At 36.0% G+C, this 22,053-nt stretch overlaps 1 protein-coding gene across 3 annotated transcripts in view; it reads left to right on the top strand.

The window, feature by feature from the left end:
- The window catches only part of DIAPH3 (diaphanous related formin 3), a 203,317-nt gene that overhangs the window by 64,806 nt on the left and 116,458 nt on the right, over positions 1–22,053 (top strand). For all 3 annotated transcript variants that reach the window (XM_059466391.1, XM_059466390.1, XM_059466392.1), the window contains one exon: positions 21,151–21,246. In XM_059466391.1, the coding sequence (XP_059322374.1) occupies positions 21,151–21,246 (96 nt within the window). The remainder of the gene's footprint in view (positions 1–21,150; positions 21,247–22,053) is intronic.

Raw genomic sequence — 22,053 nt, 5'->3', positions numbered from 1 at the left:
AGAACACTTACGTGTTGTTGGAAAATGGTGCTGCAGATTATTATATAGTCTTCAGTTATACTCTCCACTTCTGAGGAAAAGGTTAAGGTGATTTACACATTTGATATGCATCCTGTTTACTTTCCTACAGAAACTGGAACTTTTTTTGTCACTTTCTAAATATTGTATAAGTCTTAACTGAGCATTAAAATAGATTATGTTTATGATTTAAAAGAAATCCTCATATCCTGTTTCAGAGTTGAGAACTATGTAACTCTTTACATGGTATTTTGCTGCACATCTCATGCCACTGACTACAAATAAATAACATGTACCTTTTTGCAGAGTTTGTGTGGCTCTAACTGTTAAGTGCAATCACAAAAAATACACTTTAAAATATGAGGAAATTTATGCAAGGAGCAAGTGCTGTATAAATGCAAATATGAAAAACAATGAAGTTTATTGGAAGTATTTTTACCAGGTAACTTTGTATTGTTGAATACAAGTGAAGATAAGCAGTAGCTGAGAAAATCATGTTAAGTGGTATAGATTATAAAGTTTTTTTAGTGTAACTTTGTGGAAAGTGACAGTAGGAAGTAAGGACTATATGCACAAAATCAGCCTGTGGATGTATGACGGCACTGCTAGGTTAAGCTTCTTTTGGGAATGAAATACATGCTTTTGTTTCAGTATCTTAGTTCTGGCACTGCCGTATAGCAGACTTAAAATAATCAAGGAAGTTTTATTGGTTTTAGTATATCACAATATCTCAAACTTATTTATTTGGAAAAAAAAAGGATGTAAACTGCTTGTATCTTTCAAAAAGTTGGATAGGTGCATCACTATCAGAAGCAGCACTGAGAAAACTATATTACTTTCCCCAGTTTCATTTTATTATTTTTATAATCTGGAAAGAATGGATGTTGTTATTTACAGTAATTAACCAGATCCCCTCTCTATTATATGTTTGGATATACATTGATAAGTGTATTGATAGGAGTCAATCATGGTAGTTCTAATGGCTTGCTTTTCTTATAGATTGCTATTGAAAAATATTGGTTAATGGTATTAAATAAATCTTTTGCAGTACAAAGTTATGTCTTATTTACTGAGTATTTTATGTGAGAGTCCTTGTATCCCTAAGGAAAGAAAATACTCTGGTAGCTGAATAATCTGGTGTCTATAGGTATGTGATGCAATTCTCTTGTACCATAGATACCTCCATGAGTATGTTATGAATAGAGCAATTTTATTTGTTTCTGATAAAATGACTTGTGGATAGAGTTCCTATATGATCCTTTCCCTCTTGTTTAGCCTTGTTAGTGTTCCTGTCTTTTAAGGCTTATATCAACAGAATCAAAACTTTAATCAACAGTGTATAAAGTCATAAAATTGGCTAAATTATCATTGCCTCATTTTATATGTTTTTCTTAGTACTTTTTGTTAGATTTTTCCTGTGTCAGATCTGTCCAAAATCAATAGCTTAAATGGGCACTCTTCTGAACAGACTTGAATAATTTGCTTATTACAGGGTATATTAAAGCATATAATCTAAATAAAGGTATGCTCCATTTACCTTTATTTGCAGTCTCATTATGGCGTGAGACTATGAGAGTTCAGTATGATGAGCACAGATTCTTAGCAGTGTAACTCACGAGCTTAGAGGGAATACCCTGTAACAGTGTAATCTTTTGCTTGACACACAGTGCATTGAAGCTTCCAAAACCTCATTTACTTTAGCTGCTCCTAATATACTGGGCAACCCTTAAAGTAGTCTTACAGTTTGATGTAAACTGTACAGTGTTAGGTAGAAACTTTTACTCTAGAATATCTTGATAGAGTCCAGTTGTATCCAGCTTGAATATATGAGGTCAGTCAGATCCCTTGGCCTATAGAGGACTCAGAAATGGCTATGGTTTCTTGGCTGTTAAACATCCCCCTCCAAGAAAAAGAAAATAATACCCCCCCTCCCCCCAAAACGGCCTCCCTTTGCTTGTGCTCTGGAACACTTAATTTCTTTTCACTAGTTAATTTTCTATAATTTTCTAACATTTTTAAAGGTGTATTTAGGAAGTAAGTTGAAATTGTTTATCGGACGTTTTAGCAAAAATTATTATAGAAATACGTAAGAGTAATTTCTGTGGTTTATAAGCTGAAGCCAGCATTAATTGTATGAGCTGGTATTTAATTTTAAAAACATTTAAAAAAATTACTGTTAGCAATGTTAACACACTGGAATGAGTGTGGAGGTCAAGGTGGGAAATAAGGTTTAGGTGTCTGCATTCCCTTATCTTTTTCTGCTAATGTTCAGCATACTTTTAAGTATGAGTGACCCCTTGAATTTAAAGAACATCTCATAAACTAATTGTTAGTGTTTGGTCTGAAGTCCTCAGACTGTTCTCAGAAAGCTATTTTTGGTGTGCATTGTATGACTGAAAGCGTAGTATTTGTGATAGTTCATGAACTCCTACTGCAGAATATGTAAGGCTATTAATTATCTATCTTATTGAGGAGGTGCAGTACAGACTTATTATACACAGTAGTTCTTTATTCTTTAACATTTTCTGCAGAATGTGGACTGTGTTGTTAGTATTCATCTATTAACAAGTTAATGCTGTTGATAATGCCTGGATTTATTTATTAAATATGGCAAGTTGAGCCACATGGAGATTTTGTGTGACCTTGATTGACGTTGGCTTTAGTTATAGACCTCTGTAACTTGTTTATCATGCAAATACTCCCTTGTATCTGGAGATTTGCTGTTCGGTACAATTTGTTTATTACACTTAAAAGTGGATTACTTTGTTACTTGCTGCTTTAAGTTTGAAAGATACATTTATGCTACTTTCAATAAGTAAATAATCTGGTTCATTCGGATTTTTCTCAGAAACTATTCTGACATATTTTAATCAAGTGGAATGTTCCCATGTGCAACTGAGAGCTTGTTCACCTGTAACATGATTGCTACATAAATATTAAGCTTCAAATGTCAGGTTGAGTTCCTTCACAGAGACTTTTCTCAGAAAACTGTACATGCATGCAACGATTTTCTCTGTGTTTCAGAGAGAAAATATCTTCTCCTATTTCTTGGACATTCAAGAGTAAATCTCTAAGATGCACATAGCACAATAGCAATGCACTTTGTGCATCTACACTGCAGGTTGTCTGCTCACTCCTGTTCATACACTATCTGTTTCTGCAGTGCTAAGGACTGTAGTTTAGTTGAGGTGGAATGTGACATTCTTGTGGGGAGACAGATGTGTGAGATATGGACATTCCCTTACTAGAGCAAACCAAACATTCTTATAACTGTAACTTCTATTGTTCATCTTCATTTCCTTAATTCTGGGTAATTTTAAACCTTAGTCTTTACTAAAATAATGGCTATGCAGCTTTAAGTACAGATCTTTTTTCCCCAGTCTGAAACAATAGCAGTTTTTTAAAATGTGTTTTCTATTATAGTTAACTTGCAGTTTTAAATATACCCATAGAGATTTAAAACAATGCTTCCTTTATAGTTTCTAATGAAGAAATGTCATCTTATACCAAAGTTTCAGTTTTTCTTGAAGAAGGCTTTTATCATGATATGTTTCAAGATAAAATCATAAAGTGATATTTTGTAAATTTCTCTAATATACATCAAAGGAATTTTTTTCTACCAAATTTCAGGGAAAATGCAGATCATAGCTTAGAAATAATTATGCTTCTAGATATGTACAGTATTTAAATGTAAATGTAAACAACAATAGCTTTGCATATTTATTGACAGAATTAATATGATGTCTCTGAGTGCCATGTATAGTCAAGTTTAGATCTATGTGTTGAAGTTAAGTGGACAGAGAAAAGAGTATTTTAAAAGTTGAACAGGTCTGTTATTGTTTTTTGATTTGTAGCTTATGTGGTTGCATTTTTCTTACAAAATAAATGCAAGAAGGCAACTCTGGATCATTTTTGTGGTGAGATAGCTTTAGAAGTAGAATTACTGTGCAGAGTCTCAGTGTCTGCTGCTGAAAACCTGGATGATAGTAAGGGAAATTGTAGCTGTCAAGTGCATATTCCAATCACTGAATAATGAATCAATTATGTTGGTACTTTTGATCAACAACAATAAAAATATCAACATTACAGAGCTAGTGTAAGCTTGTGTATTTCTAATCTCAGTGTCATATTTTTGCAAGTCGATAGCGTAGAGAAACATAGCTGTTTGGTTTTAGATGGTACTGAATAGTTATTTGGAACATTGGAACAGTACAGACTCAGTATTTGGGGACCTAACTTTTGAAACATTATGGAATCTTTTTGATTTATTTGGTTTACTATTTGAAATATTTGAAGCAGCATGGAAAGAAATACAGTTAAAAGGGACTGGAAAGCTTTGGAATAAGAATTTTGCATTTTTCCATTGTCTAATACAGTCCTGGTTATCTATGGTGTTAGTATGGACGGTTTTAAAGTAGTCATGAAAAATTGAAGGCTCTACTTGGAAGTGGGAAACGGCTGTATAACCTCCCTCCTTCCTCTTATAGAGCAATGTAAATACAGCCACATTTTCCTTCAGGTTGACTGGGTAAAAGGCATTTTGGATTCAACTGCTGAGTGATTTCTGAGGAACAAGGGCTTAATTTTTTAGAGTGGATAAAGAAGACAAAAGTTGGAATTACTGTCCTGATTCTGAATATTGATCAGATCAGTTCTTCTTAAACCCACCACCTCAATTATAAAACATGACATTATGAACATGTTATGACACAGTATCTCTTTCTTTTCTTATCCTAAATTTAAAATCACTAAGCAAAATTTTGTAAAGTGTGGTAAAAAAGGAAATGAAAAAAAAAACCCAACATTTTCTTCAGAGGTTCATGAATTGAACTATGATCATCTAAATCCTGCATGATGAAGGCAGATCATTGTATTTGGCTATGGACAGAGTTCAGACCACTTCCTATCCTGGAGGGGTTCAGTGTTTGTACCACTGGTAGGGGAAAAGAAGGAGAGAAGGGCAGGCGCATAGCTGACAAAGAACCTTCAATGGTGACTGCATAATGTTTAGAAGTCTTGATTTCTGAAGGCAGAAACCAAAAAAATGCTCCCTATGACTATATGGCATTTTCCCATTCTTGTACTTCATTTTGGGTAAAATTAAACTGCTATATCAATGCTGCCATGACACTTGTTTTTGTTTTTACATGTGAAGAAATTTTGGTCTTTTTCTTTACAGAAAGGTTTATCCATCCAGAATGCAGAAATACTGGATATATATTTATTTATTTTTAGCTGAGTTTTTTTTTCTGCTGTAGATTTTTGGATGAATTTTCCTTCCAAAAGTTTATCCATCTGAAGTTTTGGTGGATATATGTCTTTGGATGCACTTGAGGTCCAGTGGAGCCTTGGTAGAGAAAATAACTCAAATGGGTAGATAGAATTCCATCTATCTTCTCTTTTTCTATAAGGTCCTTCCATAAAGCACTGTTAGCTTTGATGTATTCTTAATCCCATTTTCCAGAGTAAGTGTGGGAAGTATAAGAGCTTTTTGAACTTACTCTTTCCAGAGTAAGTGTTTGAAGTGTGAGAACTATAGACAAACAATGCTTAAGTATTTGGGAAAACAAACCTGTCAGCACCTGTCCACTAGCCCTCCCCTCCCCACTCCCCCCCACCCCCCAAAAAAAAGCGCCATAGGAGAAACACAACCAATAGTTCCAACAGCTTTCTCTCCATTCTTGACTTGCACTGGTATAGTTAAACCAAAACAAAACATCATGTTTGCATCCCATCTGTTGTAAGTGTGTCAAAATCTGTATTGTATAGAGGCTCCAAAAGACTTCATTTGCAGATGCACCAGACATTGTTATAAGGGGAATGAATGGATGGGATTTAGGATGAATAAGCATTGATTGCTGTATGGAGAGAACTTTATGATAATAATGTGGTTGTTGGTTGCTTCAAGTGCATTTATGATTTTACCAGCTGTTCTCTTGCTGATATCTCTAAGCATCATATTGCTTTTAAAAGGGTGATATTTATTCTGTTAACTCCAGGATGCTGTTCCAGGTAATGGATGGTGTGTGAGTAGCGCACAGGAGAGAGTTACACAACTGTTAGAGAGAGAGAGAGATTGACTGTCAGTGATTGGAATTCACTGAGACATGTTATCCATGTGTACAGATGTAACTTTTTCTATTTTGAACATATGAGGTTGAAAGTAAAGTTCCTGCACCATGTTTGTATGGGAACATTCCCAGTTTTGGGGAAGACCATGATGACTAAAAAGTATGCTGTAAGAAATGGCAATGGCTCAAAGACTTGTGTCCTTACACTGGAAACTATAAGTGCATTTGTTCTCAGTGCTGCCTTTGGGAGGTAGGTGCTACAGAAAATTAATTGATTAACAACTGGTTTTAAACTGTACCTGAAATCTTTCCTGATTCCTGAGACTTGTTTGCTGCAGAAAAGTAAGTCTTGCACTTTTCTTTCTTTCTTTCTTTCTTTCTTTCTTTCTTTCTTTCTTTCTTTCTTTCTTTCTTTCTTTCTTTCTTTCGTTCTTTCGTTCTTTCGTTCTTTCATTTGTAATTATGCTTGTCCAGCTTTCTGTTATGAATAGATGCAGTGGTCTGTCTCCATGTTGTCATTTTGTGTGGTCTTTTCCTAAGGCAGTGGAAAATTTTAATTTAAGTCTGTTTCTTTTTTTAGTTGAAATTATTTTTTCGCTACACAATTGCCTTCTATGTAAAGTGACATCACTATCTGTTGCTGGAGGCCCATTTACTAGTTTCAAATTGAAGAATTTGGTCAGGATGTAGGTTTCTAATGGATCTTCAATGCAGTTTTTTTTCTGCATCTAAAATCAGACTTTCTGTTGAAAATCTGCTTTCATTTTTATAGCTCTTCTTTCATCACCAAGATTTTCTTTTTATCCTAGTAAAAAGACTGAATAATTTCTACAGATATCTGTCACTTAATAATAACAATACAAACAAAGCCCATTTTTATTATGAAGTCAGGCTTCTTACTATGAATAATTTTAAAGAAATAATGTTTTTCTAGATATGGAGATTTTTCTGTTGCTGAAATGGAACACTTTGATTTTGGCAATTTCCTGGGAAACTACAGATAAATGTAGATGATGTTATCCTCTGACTTCAAAAAAGGCTGAGTTTTGGGGCAGCAAAAGCTACAATTAATGCAGCATTGAAGTGATTCTTCTAGAAGAGACAGGGAACACTATCAGCACATAGGAGTGTATTAAACGAGTTAAAAATCTGAAAAATTGTTTAAATATAATTTATAAGTAATCTTCTTAGGTTTTGTGGTGTGGATTTTTGGTTTTTATTTTTTATTTTTGTATCACTACCTTATAATAACCATAGATTAGGTAGATATATAGTCTATTTTCCTTTAGCTTGTTGCGGAATACAATTATACAGCTCTATATACAGTTGTTTTCCTTAGTGATTTGTACTCGATCTGAATTGTTTTGATATATTCCTAAATATGACACTTATCTTGCAGAGGAGTACAGGAAACTTATAACCATAGTTTTGTAAAGGTGGTTTGTGATCTGGGAGTTATATAAATTATTCTTGTTATTTTATTAGCATTTAAATTGATAACTGACAAGCTAAGCTTCAGTTTATATCGTGTGACAATTTTATAAATGCTATAGAGTTGTGAGCTCACATATTGTGATATTTGTCATGTGTTCTGGAAATTTCGATCTTAGAAATATAATGCAACTGGGTCATTACAGCCTAAAATATGTTAAGATTTCTTTAGTTGCTAATGAAATATCTTGAAAGCTGCTGAACAGGACAGATGACTTTTAAAGCTAATTGTAATTCACTGAGGCACACTATAATCTATAGGAAAGTTCACCTCTGCACTGTTCCTGTCCAGTTGTTGTCTCAAACAATTATCACCAAGTTATTGTTCTGGTATGAGCCATGTCATGCTTCAAAGTGAGATGAAAAAAATTAATGAGGGTGCATGAATGCTTGTTAAGTAGATACAGTTATGCTCAGTTATGCTCTCAACATTCTTCACTATGACTGTTGAGATTGAGGCAATGTACTCTAATGAGACTGTGCAAACAAATGTGCTGACTGACAGCTCTTTCTTTAGCAATAAAAAATGTTGGCTAAATTCATATTTTGTTTCAGCATAATCCTTCAAGTGCTTGTGCACATAAAATTGAAGTGCTTGTGCACTTGAATTTAACTTACACTGTAGACCATTATTGTTTTTTTCTTTATTCAATTATGTAAATCCATTTCACTGCTTTTATTAGAAACTGTGTATGATATTTAGTGATGATTGCAAGGGAATCATGCATCATTTAGTAGTTATAGCAAGGGAATACTGAGAGGGTTTTTATTTATTTTTACTGGGGAAAAAAGACAGCACCTTTTCTAGAAGTTATATTCAAAAATGTCTGAGGACTTTATTTCATAGATTCATTAGTTCATTATCAATGATATGCAGAAACACTGAACAGTTTTTCTACAAATTACAATCAAAGCCAATGGTAGAGTAAAAAAAAGGAGAGTGAAGTGTGTGTCAGATTCAGCATATGAAAAGTAAATTATGCTAGGCAGTAGATAACATTTTAGTGTTTTGAGATGATGACAGTTTTTCTAAGGAAAACAATTATGATCTGTTTAAACTCTGGATTGCAGTAGGACTGCCATTGTACCAGTATTAATGAAAAGTGGGATTAGCTGCAGACTTGTAAAACAGGTAAGTTTAAGAGGATGTGGGGAATATTGAAAAAGGCTGCATTGGACTATGAGGCTATTAGTAGAGTTTTTGAAGGATCAGTTTTGGGAATAATTATTTACTAAATACTCTCAATGATCTGTTGCATATGTTAAGAAAAGGCTGAACTTTGTGATGGCAGAGTTTGGAAGCATTTTCAGATTCAAGAAGGGTAGAATGTTACAGAAGCTGGATGAGTAGAAGAAAGACAAATTTGAGAACCAAGCCAACTATTTAAGTATGATTGGTAAATTTTATTTACTTTTAAGTCCTGTTAGTTCTGAAAGAGTTTGCTCTGTTCGAGTGGATTTCAAGTAATCTCATGGTATTTTTGCTACATGTAGGATTTACAAAACCGAAACTGCAGGACTTCTTTTATACAAAGCCTTTAACTTCACTTGTTGATTTGAAACAGAACTTTTCTCACATAGCAAAGAAATTTTAACATGTTTAATCCCTTTTTCACATTGCTAAATGCTACTGCGTTTGCCTACCTCATATTTACCAGTATGCTGTTGAGACCCCAGCATGTACCTGATGGCTGTGGGGGCCAGTACAGAGAGCAGGACAGGAAGATAGGTAGCAGTCTCTAAAATGTTTGTTACTGGCTTTGCGTGGCAAAGCTGGCATTCCTTTGCTCATAATGGATTATGGAGACCTCTGGTAGCTGAGTGACTACTTAAAGGTGGCAGAGTATTGATTGTGTTTGAGAATGGAGAGTGTGAGTGTGAGTGTAGGTATTGCACAAGAAAGCAAAGAAACCTGGGAATCAAACACGTGAGAAAGAATCAGTCTGAAACAAGCTCACACTTCTCCAGTCCATTTGGATGAATTTGATATTGTCTAAGAGCATGGCACAGTTCCCTTGCCTTGTGGTCAGGGAATCAGAACTTAGTGGAAATTTCAGGCATGATGCCTGAAATTTAACACTGTGAACACAAATTTTAGGTAAGCACTAGAATCTGTGATTTTTTACTTCAGTTTATGTACATATGGGTATTTTTAGATATATATATGTATTGGTTGTTTACAAAAAAAAGGAAATAAAGGTAAGGGAAGGAGAGCAGAACAAATCCTGGATTTCACAGAAATGTTTCCAGTAGGGAAGCATTGTCATTAATATGTTTACAAGTCACGCTTTGTAATGTGGCTTTCAGTTCTACTGTCCCAGACTCAAGGCAGATTAAATCACAGATGCGTAGAAGCTTCTGGTATCATCAGGTGAAGAGATTAAATGGATTTGAACTATTTAATTAAAAAAAATCAAAGATCATGTTGTAGTGCTAAGATATTTTGACATTCTTTAAGAAGAGCATTAGAAAGGGAAAAGGACTGTTTAAACCGCAAGAAATAAGTAAAAACTAGTCATGAATAAATAGAACTGCAGATTGGTTCCAGACAAGTAGTTCAGAGAGATTCAGGCACACTTGCCTTGGGAATGCCTCTTTAAGAAAAAGACCTCAATATTTTAAAAATAGACCTAACAAAATTATGAAAGATGTATCTGCTGTGCTTTGTTTTAGGAGTGACCTGAACTTTGGACTATGAGTTCCTATTTTACATTTATTAGATGATGCAGTAGTTACTATTAATTGTTGCAAAACTTTACAAGTAAGGGATAGATTTGCATTCCTTTATGTTGTCTCTCCTGCTCCCATACACCACATAAGGTACACGTTTGTAAGCAGCAGGTTTATCAGCGGTGTGTGAGGAAGAGGGTGGGTTGCACGTTGCAGGATGGGAGATCCACGGTGATTTGTCTTTTTTTTGGCTTGCCTCCCAGATTTCCGAGCTCTCAGGGATTGTAACAAGGGGTAAGCAGTCTCACTCTGAAGGTTCAAACCCAGGCATCTGACCTGCAAGGCCACTACTTTCAGGCTGCTATTCAGCTAATGCCATCATCCTGGAGATCTAGTCGCACTGGCTGGCTATATACCAGCATTTCATGACTTAGGCTGATAGAAGTGTCCCATCCTGATGTCCAGATATGCTTCAGGTGCTTTGATGTACTTTAGGTGCTAGTGTGGGAGTGCTCTTTATTATCTCTGATACCCTTGATTTCCTGCTGCCTTTGTAATTTGGCAGTTCACTGCTGGCCATGGCTCTTCATTCCATTTCAGTCAGAATACACCGGCTCCTCCCTAGTAATTCCAGTTTGCTATTCTTCTTGTCCATTTGCCCTTTTAGTTTGGAGTCCCAGGTACTGCTGTTTCTTGTCACAAGTTAATGATCAGTCCTTTGTCAGGTTGGTACTGCCCCTGCCTTTGTGGTTTGTGAGGCACTGACAGTGCTATGAGGTGACAGTGGTAGCTTAGTAAGTTTTTTGTCCCTCTTATGTCAGATCATTCATTCCTGCCCTTGCACTACCTCATCTATTCTAGTTCCATGTCTTGGGGTATTTTTGTATAGTCACTCAAACAATTAGCTTGAAAGCCTAATCCAGTGTTTTCCTCCTGGAAATATTTTGAATTGTTTTAAGTTAATATCAGATGTTAATAACAGAATTAAAAATAACATCAGAACACAGAGAATACTTTTTGTAAAGTATTCAGCAAAATTGTTCAGCAAAATTACAGATGAATAACATATAGTGCAATATGCACTATATTGTACTACAGTGTTCTGCAATGAAATTACTTCTACATAATAACTAATAAAAATTGTCTTTCTTGTGAATTGAGGTATTGTTCATCAATAAGGATATTTAGTTAACCTGATTTTGAGACTGGATGCTGGTAAGTTTATACAACAATATTTTACACAAGTGAAATGAACCCCATAGTTTAAAGGAAGGAGAAGAGGTCTTGATGGAATAATTTTTCTGTCAGAAAATGTCTTCAACCTATATGTATACTCAGATGGTACTTGTTAACTTTAAATCTTACAATAACAAAGATCAAATCAATTATGAAAAATGTCTCTCCAATCAGTTGCAGTGTACTATTCTGAGAGCAATTACCCTTAAAAACAAATGGTTAATTAAAAATGTGTAATTTTTGTTTATAATTTACTATAGCAAATTTCATGAATTTGTTCTGTGCCATTTCAGTGGCAGGCAAATCTGGTGCTGCTAGATGGGGGGAGTCCAATTCTTTTTCTTGTTTGATAGTGTTTATATGGCTGTGCAGGGAAGTGGCGCAACTGAAAGCTAAGTTCTGGAATTCACTATACAGATAAAAATAAGAAAATAGTCAATAGCTTCCTTCAGATGCATTGCAAGCTTCTGCTCTGCTGGGATCACAGGATGGTGCTCTTTGAGCAACAGAGTGCATGTCAGTTCATTGATGCTCAGTTGAAGAGGCCTGACTGATGTCTTCTGCCCTGCTTCTGGTCACATGGTCTGCCTCTCTTCGGTGCTCATTTGATTACTCCACAAGCTGATTAAACTTGCTACTTTAATGTCACACTTCCTCCCGTCCCTGTTAATCTTTTGGTCGCTTTTGTGAGTTGAAGTTGTTAAAGTACATTGATTATCATGTTTCCCTTTTCATAAATTCTAGGACTATGCAAGCAGGACAAAAGCAGAGTGTGTGTGTAGGGGAAGGAATGGACTCCCATGTATTTCCAGAAATGATCAGCTGTGTCTCCATACTGTGACTTTTGGAATCGTAGAATAGTTGGGATTGGAAGGGACATTTAAAGGCCGTCTAGTCAAACTCATCTGCAGTGGGCAGGGACATTGTCCATGACATCAAATTGCTCAGAGCCACATCTGGCCTGCCTTTGAATGTTTCCAGGAGTGAGGCATCCACAGCTTCTCCAGGCAATCTGTTCCAGTGTTTCCTCACCTGCACTGTAAAAAATGTTACCTATATATCTAGTCTAAATCAACGGTTTTTAGGCTAAAACCCTTGTCCTGTCACAACAGACACTAATTTGTATAAGCTCCCTTGAAATATTCAAGAGCTTCAAGGTCTCCCTGGAGACTTCTCCAAGATAAACAAACCCAGCTCTATCAGCCTGTCTTGGTAGAAGTGCTGCAGCTCTCTGATTGTTTTTGTGGCCTTCCTCTGGACCTCAGCCAAGAGGTTCATGTCCTTCCTGTGGTGGGGACCCCAGAGCTCGATGCAGCATTCCAGGTGGGGTTTCACCAGTGAAGTAGAGGGGTAGAATCACCTCCTTTGATCTCTTGGCCAGGCTGCTTTTGATGCAGTACAGGATGTGGATAGATTTCTGGGCCACAAGTGCACATTGTCAGGTCATGTCCAGTCATTCATCCACCAGCACCCCCACGTCCTTCTGCAAAGATGAAAAAACTTAAATTACTACATGTTCAAAGACTGGCAGTCTTTAAAACTCAAGGCTGGAAACATCTGTATTAAATTGAAAGTTAAAATTATGATGAAGCAATTTTTCCTGCGTAGTAAATTAAGATATAAAAAGCAAAAAGATGCTTCTACTTTTTTGTGTGAATAAATAATAAATACCAACATTTTCAAAACTTGCACAGTAAGAAGAACTGAAATTAGCTTTTTTGTTGGACTTTGGTCTAGAAATAGGCCAAGTCATGCTTCTAGAAGATATTTAGTGAAGTTTAAAGAGTTTTGATATCAAACAAAGTAATGAATTCTTCATTAAAAGATAAAAAAAATATTTTACTTACAGACTCACCTAAAAAAAACCCAGAGCATAGTTAGGGAAATACAGAGACAGCAGCATATTAAGCATATTTAACAGAACATATAATCTGTAAACAGCAAAAGCCACGTCTTTGAGTGTCTCTTTTTCATGCAGATTTTGCTTAGGAGTATGCGCTTGTATTTTAATGGTGAGGACTTCAGTAGGTTTCTGGTTGTAACTGCTTTGCGATTTAGAGCTAAGGTTTAAAATTTTCATACTATTGAATTTTAAGCATGGATAAAGATCTAATAAAAATGCTATACAAAGGTATGATTCAGTGTGTCATATCTGCCTTCTAAAGGAAAAAAAAAAGAGTAGCACACTTTCTTTCCTGCTTCCAAATGCTGAAGCTCTGAATTATTTCTGTTTGATAATAATGAACTTATCTCCAAGCTGGACTTGGGGAGAACACCACATTAGCACAAGAAACATAACTCCCACGGTCAGTAGAGTGAGTTTTAGAATAGATCAATAAAGTGGACAGTAACAGATTGCTAAGAACAGCTGGTATTCACCCTGGACTTCTAAGGAAACTGAAGGATGAAACAGCTGAGCTATGAACTGTGCCGTGTAAACTATCGCTTGAATTTATGCCAACATCAGAAGAAAGGAAGCAAGGTGACAGTTTTCAAAAAGGCTTGAATATCTACTATTGCCAAAGTTGATATCAGTTGATACAATCTAATAAATTACTGATATACTGGCAAAATAGGATTTTGGGAACTGTTAATAAAGGAAAACACAGTAATCAGTTAAAGTTTCATTATAAAAGTTCAAACTGTGCCCACATTCTGCACACTTTTTATGGTTTCCTTTCTTCTTACTAATAAAAAGTATAGTAGAGGTACAGCGAAATGGATCAAGATTGTAAAAAATGATGTCTTTCTTTGCACAATGCCCAATTAAGAATTGGAACTCTGTGCTGAAGGACTTAAAGTTTAAAATTTATTAGGGTTAAAGAGGAATTACACAAATGTGTGGGAGAACAATGTGTCAGGGATTATTAAATGAAAAGATTTTGCTCTGGAATTCAACAGTGTCTGAAAGGCAACTGTTGAACACCAAACAGTGGAGGGGAACAGTTGCCATTCCAATTTATAATCAATAATGTTATGGTGTTTCTTGAATCAACTACGCTCCCTTTGGATACAAGTGCACTCAGAGCTGTTATTCAGCTTTTGATGCCTTTGGCAAGTGATGGATCAGCTTTGTAAGGCCCAAACAGCTAAATCTTGATGGTAGGAATATATCTTAGAATGGGGAGATCTGGAAACTATAGAATTATGTGTCTACTGGCACTAGTCTCTGTTCTGCTGGGAACAGCAGTATGCTTTGTTTTTCCCTGTCCAGCAAATTCCATTGTAGCTGAAAGCTCATTTCAGCCTCCCCTTTTATCTTTCCCCTCAGACAAGAATTAATGAAGTTTCAGATCTTTCCAGGAGTTGAATCACTCTTGGTTAAAACTTTCAGTTCTAGTGGGGAGCCCAGCAAGTGTTCAGATTGTAACTAAGAGAATGATTGTTCTGATTTTGCATGCTGTATTTCTGTGAGCATTTTAGTTACTTCCTAACAAATAAGACTTCAGGGTTGTTTTTTTTTTTTTTTTTTCCCTTCAGAATTTTGTCAGCTACTGTTGAAAAAATGTGAGAGTTTAATGTTCTCGGTTTAGAATGAGCTATAATTTAAAACAGATCTTTTAGTGATGAGAAGTCCCTGATGCTAACAATTGTGTTGATGCAACCTTAGGTTGCTTAGTTTGGAAAGCAGAATATTTATCAGCTTCCTGGTATTTCAGTGTTCAGGCATTCTTCCTACTTCTGTGAGCTATGCCTAGAAAACCTCATTTTAGCCTTGTCTTCATAAAAAAAAGAAAGCTATTTTCAAGGCTGTTGTAAAACTACTTAGATCTAGTTCATAATTTCTTTTGTTTTTTAAAGTAAATTGTCACAAATAACTGCTGGTGAATAGCTCAATATGAAATAAGTGGATCTGATGGCACCTGTGTAGTGTCATGGTCTAGGTAATAGGCTCAGTGGTGCCTTTTTATTTTTTCTTTTGAGACTAAAGCTTTGTTTTGTTTTGTTGCATGTCATATTATAGGACAGTAGTCATGCAGCTGTAAAAGCAATCCAAGTCTTCAAAAGTTTCTGTCCTGTCAGTCTAAAGGCACATATTCCCTGCCTGGCTTTTGATTTCAGCACTGGCAGGGCCACAACTGGAATACTCTGTCCAGCTTGAGGCTCCCCAGTGGAAGAGAGACATGGACGCAGGGGGGAGGGCCAACTAAGGGTCATGAAGATGGTGAAGGGACTGAAGCTGCCCTCCTGTGTGGAAAGGCTGAGAGAGCCATGAATATTTAACATGGGCAAGGGGACACTCCAGGAAGGTCTTGCCAGTTTGCATAAATACCTGAAGGGAGAGTGCAAGGAGGATTGAGCCAGACACTGCTCAGTAGTGCCCAGTGACAGGACAAGAGGCAGTAGGCACAAACTGAAACACAGGTTCCTCCTGAACATCACAAGCCACTTTTTATTACTTTGAGGGAGACTGAGCACTGGCACAGAGTGCCCAGGGAGGTTTTGGACTCTCCCTCCAACCTTGGGGATATTCAAAAGCTGCCTGAATGCAGTCGTGGGCACCTTGTGTGAGTAAGGGGATTGGACCAAATGACCTCCAGAAGTCACTTCCAACCTCAATATTGGTTGATACCAAGGTTATGAAGGATTTGTTATTTACCTAGAACCTAATTTTCTATTAAAGATCTGTTCTTTTGATTCCACATAACATTTAGGAGATGAACTGCAGGTCTTCCCATTGCATACCCTGCTATATGGGACACAAGATATCATTTACTTTTAAGAATTAGGCTGCTATACAGATGAAGTAGGCATCTGCTTTCATAATGACGCCTGTATGGGTACATCCCTTGAATCCATGACCCCAGGCAAGTTCTTTCATTCTTCAATGAAGAGAGAATGCAAGATGACTGTAGTCTTAGCTAACAGGCCAGGAAAAGTGTAAGGTCACGTGTAATCTTCTGTATGCTCTTTTATTTAGTGACAAAATAACTCTTCTTAGTGACGAAATTACTCCAGTGAGTGTTCTGTGTAATGTAGTTTTCAAGTTTCATCTGAAATAGGAATCCAGACTTTTTAAAAATAAATGCTCATATCTAAATGTTCAGATAGATTCCTTTTGAATCTTGTATTTCAAAGGTATTTTGTTTTGGTTTTTTCCACTAGGATGATGTGTTTTAGAAGATTTTTTTTCTTCAGCATACAGATGCACAGACATGATTTTTCTTACAAAGATTGTGGGTGGCAAATTATACCAAGACCTGTGGCAGAAACAGAAATGTGTATTGCAATTCATGAATGTAGATTATTTCAGTGGCACCTACCAAGAATGAAATTGTTTCAGAGTTTTACAGAGTAGCTCCCTAGGATCCAGTCCACAATTTTATGAAGTGCTGTTCTGCAGGCTTCCAATACTTCCAAGTATTTATGACACAGTCCTGTCACCACTCTTTTCAGGACCCTAATTTCAGTCAGGTCATTCCCACAGATGGAGGTAGTTGACTACATTTGAATGTATATATGGATCTGAATATGAAGGAGACAGTAAAAGCAATCTGTCTAGTATCCAAAACTCCTTTGAGGTATTGGTGTGTGTGTATGTTGGCAACCACATCTGGTAATTTTAGAGTCTTTTTAATAAAGATGTAGGGTGTGAAGATAAGAGGAACTGCAAAGGGTGGGAGGTGCATTTTTGTGTGGTTCAAAGTGCTGTAGCACTTTGTTTCTCAACCTGAGAGGGCAGAGCAGGAGCATCAGATAAGGTACTACTGAAAATACATAGCTCAGATGCTGGGGGCCATGTGTATGTCCTACAGTGGGATAGATTTGATGTATAGAAAGAACTTTAAAGGGTGTGTAGTTTTCTATTGTATAATAGCTGAAAAGAACTTCATTTTGAAAAAGTTCATGCTTAGTAAGATCAAACTTCTGGAGCTGTGAGAACTGTCTATTTTGTGATCCCCTGGTTTCTTCTCTCATTAGCATGGTAACATCTCACATCTATTTCCTTCAAATGGTCACATCCTTTCTGCAGCAGCTGCCCACTCCCACTAGCCTGCTTTATTTTTTTTCCACTGTAAGCAGATGTTCCCATTTTCTTTCTTGTGTATTCTTTCCCTTCTATTCCAGTGCTCTCCACAAATGAAAATTTAACTGTATATTTTCTTTTATTTCCTTTTAGTCTAGATTCGTACTTAACCTGTTCAGATATTTCTATTCATTCCCTTCAGCTGTGGGATTTCTTTCTCTTTTTACTTGTTGGAAATAGAGAATAGTTATGTTTCTTGGGATTTTGGGGGCCTTTTTTTTTTTTTTTGCCACTTGTTATAGTTTAGGACCGGCGCTCCCTCGTTCAATGCCCCTTACAACCTTCAATGGGAGATAAAAAAGTCAGAGATCGTGGGTTGAGATAAAAGCAATTTACTGGAAACAGCAATGAGATAAGAACAGTAACAGCAACAATATTAATAACAAAAGTTTACAAAAAGAGAGCGATTTTCAGGGAATTGCTCGCTGACTGGGTCAGTGAACAAAATGATGGACAGACCATCTGCCTCCATGTTTTGTCCCCAAGCCCAACACAATGAAAAAAATGGCAGACAGATCATCTGGTCGGGACCAGTGTTACCCCACCACTGCATTTGTCTCTTGGTTCCCTGGCAAAGGAATCCCTCCTCCTTCCCCTTCTTTTCCAGGAAGCAAGAGAGAGACCCATTTCCCTCCTCCCTGGCCATGAGGTGACATGGGATTGAATTGCAGTGTGTCTTGGCCATGCCCACATGGTTCCACATAATCCTTGTCCTTGTCCAAAACCAGGACATTGATAAAGGAGGTGAAAATTTCTAGAGGCATTAGGAGGTATCAGAGTTTTCAGTGGGAAGTGCAACATTTCAAACCAGCAAGCAAAGTAATACATGTCCTCTGCTTCTTATTGCTGCCAACTACATAAGGATGTGACCTGAAGTCTACTAAAGAAGTATCATGTAAGTTTGCAGTAATTTAGTTTATTGCATAATTGTAGAACTCTGCCTACAATTCCTGCATGAGTTGCCTAGAGTAGACACACTCTATGCTTAAATGTTTTTCCTTAGTGTTGTGATGCCTTAAGTAGTGCTGTAACATTGTGTATTACCCCCTCCTGGGTGAAAATTCCTGAAGCTATTAGCCAGTTCATTGTTTCTTGATTTGGAAGTAGGGAATTAAGTAGTGCATGTTTAACTGTTAATTCTTTTTGCATGTTTGTGTGTCTGTATTATAAGACTCGTAATGAATAAAGTTTGCTTTCTAGTGCTGAAAGAGGCAAACTTTTTTTTTTTAATACTTTTTTAATTTCTGCCCTTTTAGCTTCCAGTTTGAGCGGTCAGGGCACACTTAAGGAAATTAGTAAATTTAGATAATTTAACTACTTTTTATTCTGACTACAAAGGAAATTATTTTGTTTCTTGTAAAGTTCCATGTTTCTTTGCAAAGTTCCAAGGTAGCCATGAAGAATTTTACTGTATTTTCATTAAGGCATGAAAATTGCTTGGAATCTGTCCTGCAGGGATGTACAGGTCTTCTAGGAGAATCTGCAATTCTGGCATTGATAAGACTTTGAGGCAACTCAAAAGTCATGTTTTTAAGAGTCACAGTTTTCCGTGTGTAGTGGAAGAATTTAAGAAATTTGAGAGGTCTGTTAAAGTGTGTAACTGCGAGAGAAAACAGTCATGTGATTCTGGGATCTGCAGCCCCTTGACATACCCTTCTGGGTTCAGTAAGGGCTCTTCTTCAAGCATAATCAGAAAAAGTGAACTTTTAGTGGTAACCTTTTTTTTTATCCAGTAGCTTTAATGTCATTCTATTCCTTTGGTGCCTGAGCTATAGAGTTCTCACATTGCTGGTGAAAACCTACTTTTGCTTTCACATGTGTAGTAAGCAGGGTGTGTTGCTTTTCCTGTACAGGAGAGTGCTAAACATTCTGTTCAGTGTGCTAAAAGAAATTCAAGGCCAAGTGAATTTTGTGGGTAGACTGGGAACAGACAAAAGAGGAGGATTGTGGCTTTGTAACCCATTTTCCAGGATGCTGGTTATCAGTCCTTCTTCTAAGGACTGCTTTATGTCTTAGCTTAGTGATTTCATTTTTGCAGAATACAGGTTCTTTTCTGCACTGTGGCATGTTCTCAGGAACATTGTGCTGCCTAGCAGGTGTAGAGCATTAAAAGTGATTTAGGAGATGATTCAAATTTCTCTCTCCACCTACTCGGAAGGGACTTGAATCTGGTTCCTTCAATCCCTGTGTGAGGTCTTGAATTCCTTATCTCTTTGGTTGTATCCTAGACAACAAAGATCAAAGACCTCAGCAGGTCATTTAGTCTGTGTCCCAATCCTTGGCAAAATTTATCATGCTTTTGAAAACATTTTTTAAGAATTATGTAGCTCTTAAATAGCTCTCTTACCATTTTTGGAATTAATTTCAGCTTAGGAAAATCCTCTTGATAATTCACGCTTATGTCGAGTTTTGTCAAGGATCATCACTGAGCTAGAAATTTTAATCCTATGTCTCCTTGGCAGGACTTCTCATCTATGCCTATCTCCTTTGGAAGTCAGTAGCACATTATACTATTGTAGCATATTTTCTTCTCTCAAATATTTGAAGCATGTATAACTTAATTTGGAACAACCATACTGTAAAGCTATGAAATTAATCTCATTTGTGAAATAATGTACAGAATTAGCTAAACAGTAGCAATGTATTTGGTAAATAGCATTTGACAGTGAAGATTTGTGCTGCGGGAAGGAAGAAGGAAAAGTTAAAAAAAAGAGTATTTTGTACCATGTGTTATTGTAAAATAATACAATAACAGATCATATTTAAGGAAAGATTTGTGTGGTTTTAGCTTTTTAGTTTGTTTGCATAATAATTCCTACTAATACTTTATCAAGCCTATGTTGTTATTTTAAGTGAAATTCTTATGACAGTGTGTGAATAATGAGGAAGAAATTCAGCTTACACAATGTATTTGGGAGATCCTATTTGTATTAATTATTTTCTATTTGTATGAATTATTAAAAGAAAGAATAAGCCAAAATCTCCAGCAATGTTAATATATGTTTATACAATCACTTTTTCTTTGTGGTATTTTGTAATAATGTGATTACATCATATATTTAAAAATACATCTTTTTGAGGAGGGCAAGAAAATAGAGATATACATATATATACCTACATGTTATATAGGTATATAACAACTCAGCAGTATTCTAAGCTAATGTTATTTTTTTAATAAGCTGGTGATCTTTGATAATTTTGATGCATATAGTTAGACAAAAGCAATCACATAAATAGATAGATGTCTCAGTGTTGAGACATATTGCCATGTTTTTTAAGATCTGTTATTGTTAAAATCCAATTCATAATCCTAGCCTGGCCAGGGTACTGGAGCATGTTGCATGATATTTTAAATATGATTCAATTTGTACAATTAACATTAGCATGTTTATTCAGGCCCTATATCTTAAAAAAAGATAAATCTAGAAGGCTAACAAGCTGACAAATTTGACTGAAGAGCAAAAGTATTGAAATATAACAAAACATGCAAAACCTCTCAATTTTTTGTCTGTGTGTTTTATGATCTTTTCTCTGTGAATTGACTATGCTTGATAGCAAATATGCTTTCTGAATTCATGAATGTTTCCTTTAAATATTAAGAATTAACCATGATTGTATTTGTGATTAATCTGGCAGTAAAAAGAGAGGAGGAGGATTTTGAAGAAAAGAAATCCATTAAGAAACGCATCAAAGAATTAAAAGTTTTGGATCCTAAGATTGCACAGAATCTGTGTAAGTAGATTCTGTTGGTTATTTTTTTTTCCTCAGAGTAATGTATAAATCTTCCATAAAAATGCCTTTCTCTCTTTTGTGATTACCTGGTAACCACTTATTGTTTAAAATGTGTTTAAAGATGTGCATATTGTTTTAAGCACAAATATGAGTTTACACAACTGAAACACTTAAAAAGACCCGAGAAGTAGTTAAAGATTATTCCTTGTTCAAGACTGTATGTACTGAAGTGCAAGCACACAGCTATGTTTCTAATCCATCTGTATTTTCAATATATCCATCAAGGAATACTGGATACCCCCTTCCCCTGCATGTCCTCGCCCCTTGTCAAAAAAAAGGATGAAAATGCCTGCAGCGTGTCTGCCCATCTCATGAACTTTGTAGAAACTAGGTGATACTCAGTATTATGGAATAATATACAAAGAAAATAAAGTTTTGATGGAGGGGAGTTCTAGGAAGAATAGGTTCCTAAATGCCAGCACAGATTATATAAGAAATAACTGTATTATGGTGACTAAACAAAGAGTGCTTATAAGAACATTTAACAAAATGTTCTGTTTCTGTGGCTTAGTTTTGGTTTGTCATGGTGCTTCTTTCAGAGAAGGCTCTGACAAGACTGTTGAAAAAATTACAGTTGTCACCTTAGCACAAAATACTGTAATAGCAGTGATTCTTCTGAAGAGTAGACTTGTCTCTGACTGCTTATGGAAGTCTTCTGTGATGCTGGATGTTGTATATAACAAATGGATATGGAGAAGGCTGGAATTGAAAGAAAACAATAATTAAAAATACATTAAAAATTGTTAT

The sequence above is a fragment of the Ammospiza nelsoni genome, chromosome 2, assembly GCF_027579445.1.
Source record: "Ammospiza nelsoni isolate bAmmNel1 chromosome 2, bAmmNel1.pri, whole genome shotgun sequence".
NCBI classification, from domain to species: Eukaryota; Metazoa; Chordata; class Aves; order Passeriformes; family Passerellidae; genus Ammospiza; species Ammospiza nelsoni.
This window is presented reverse-complemented; position numbering and strand designations above follow the sequence as displayed.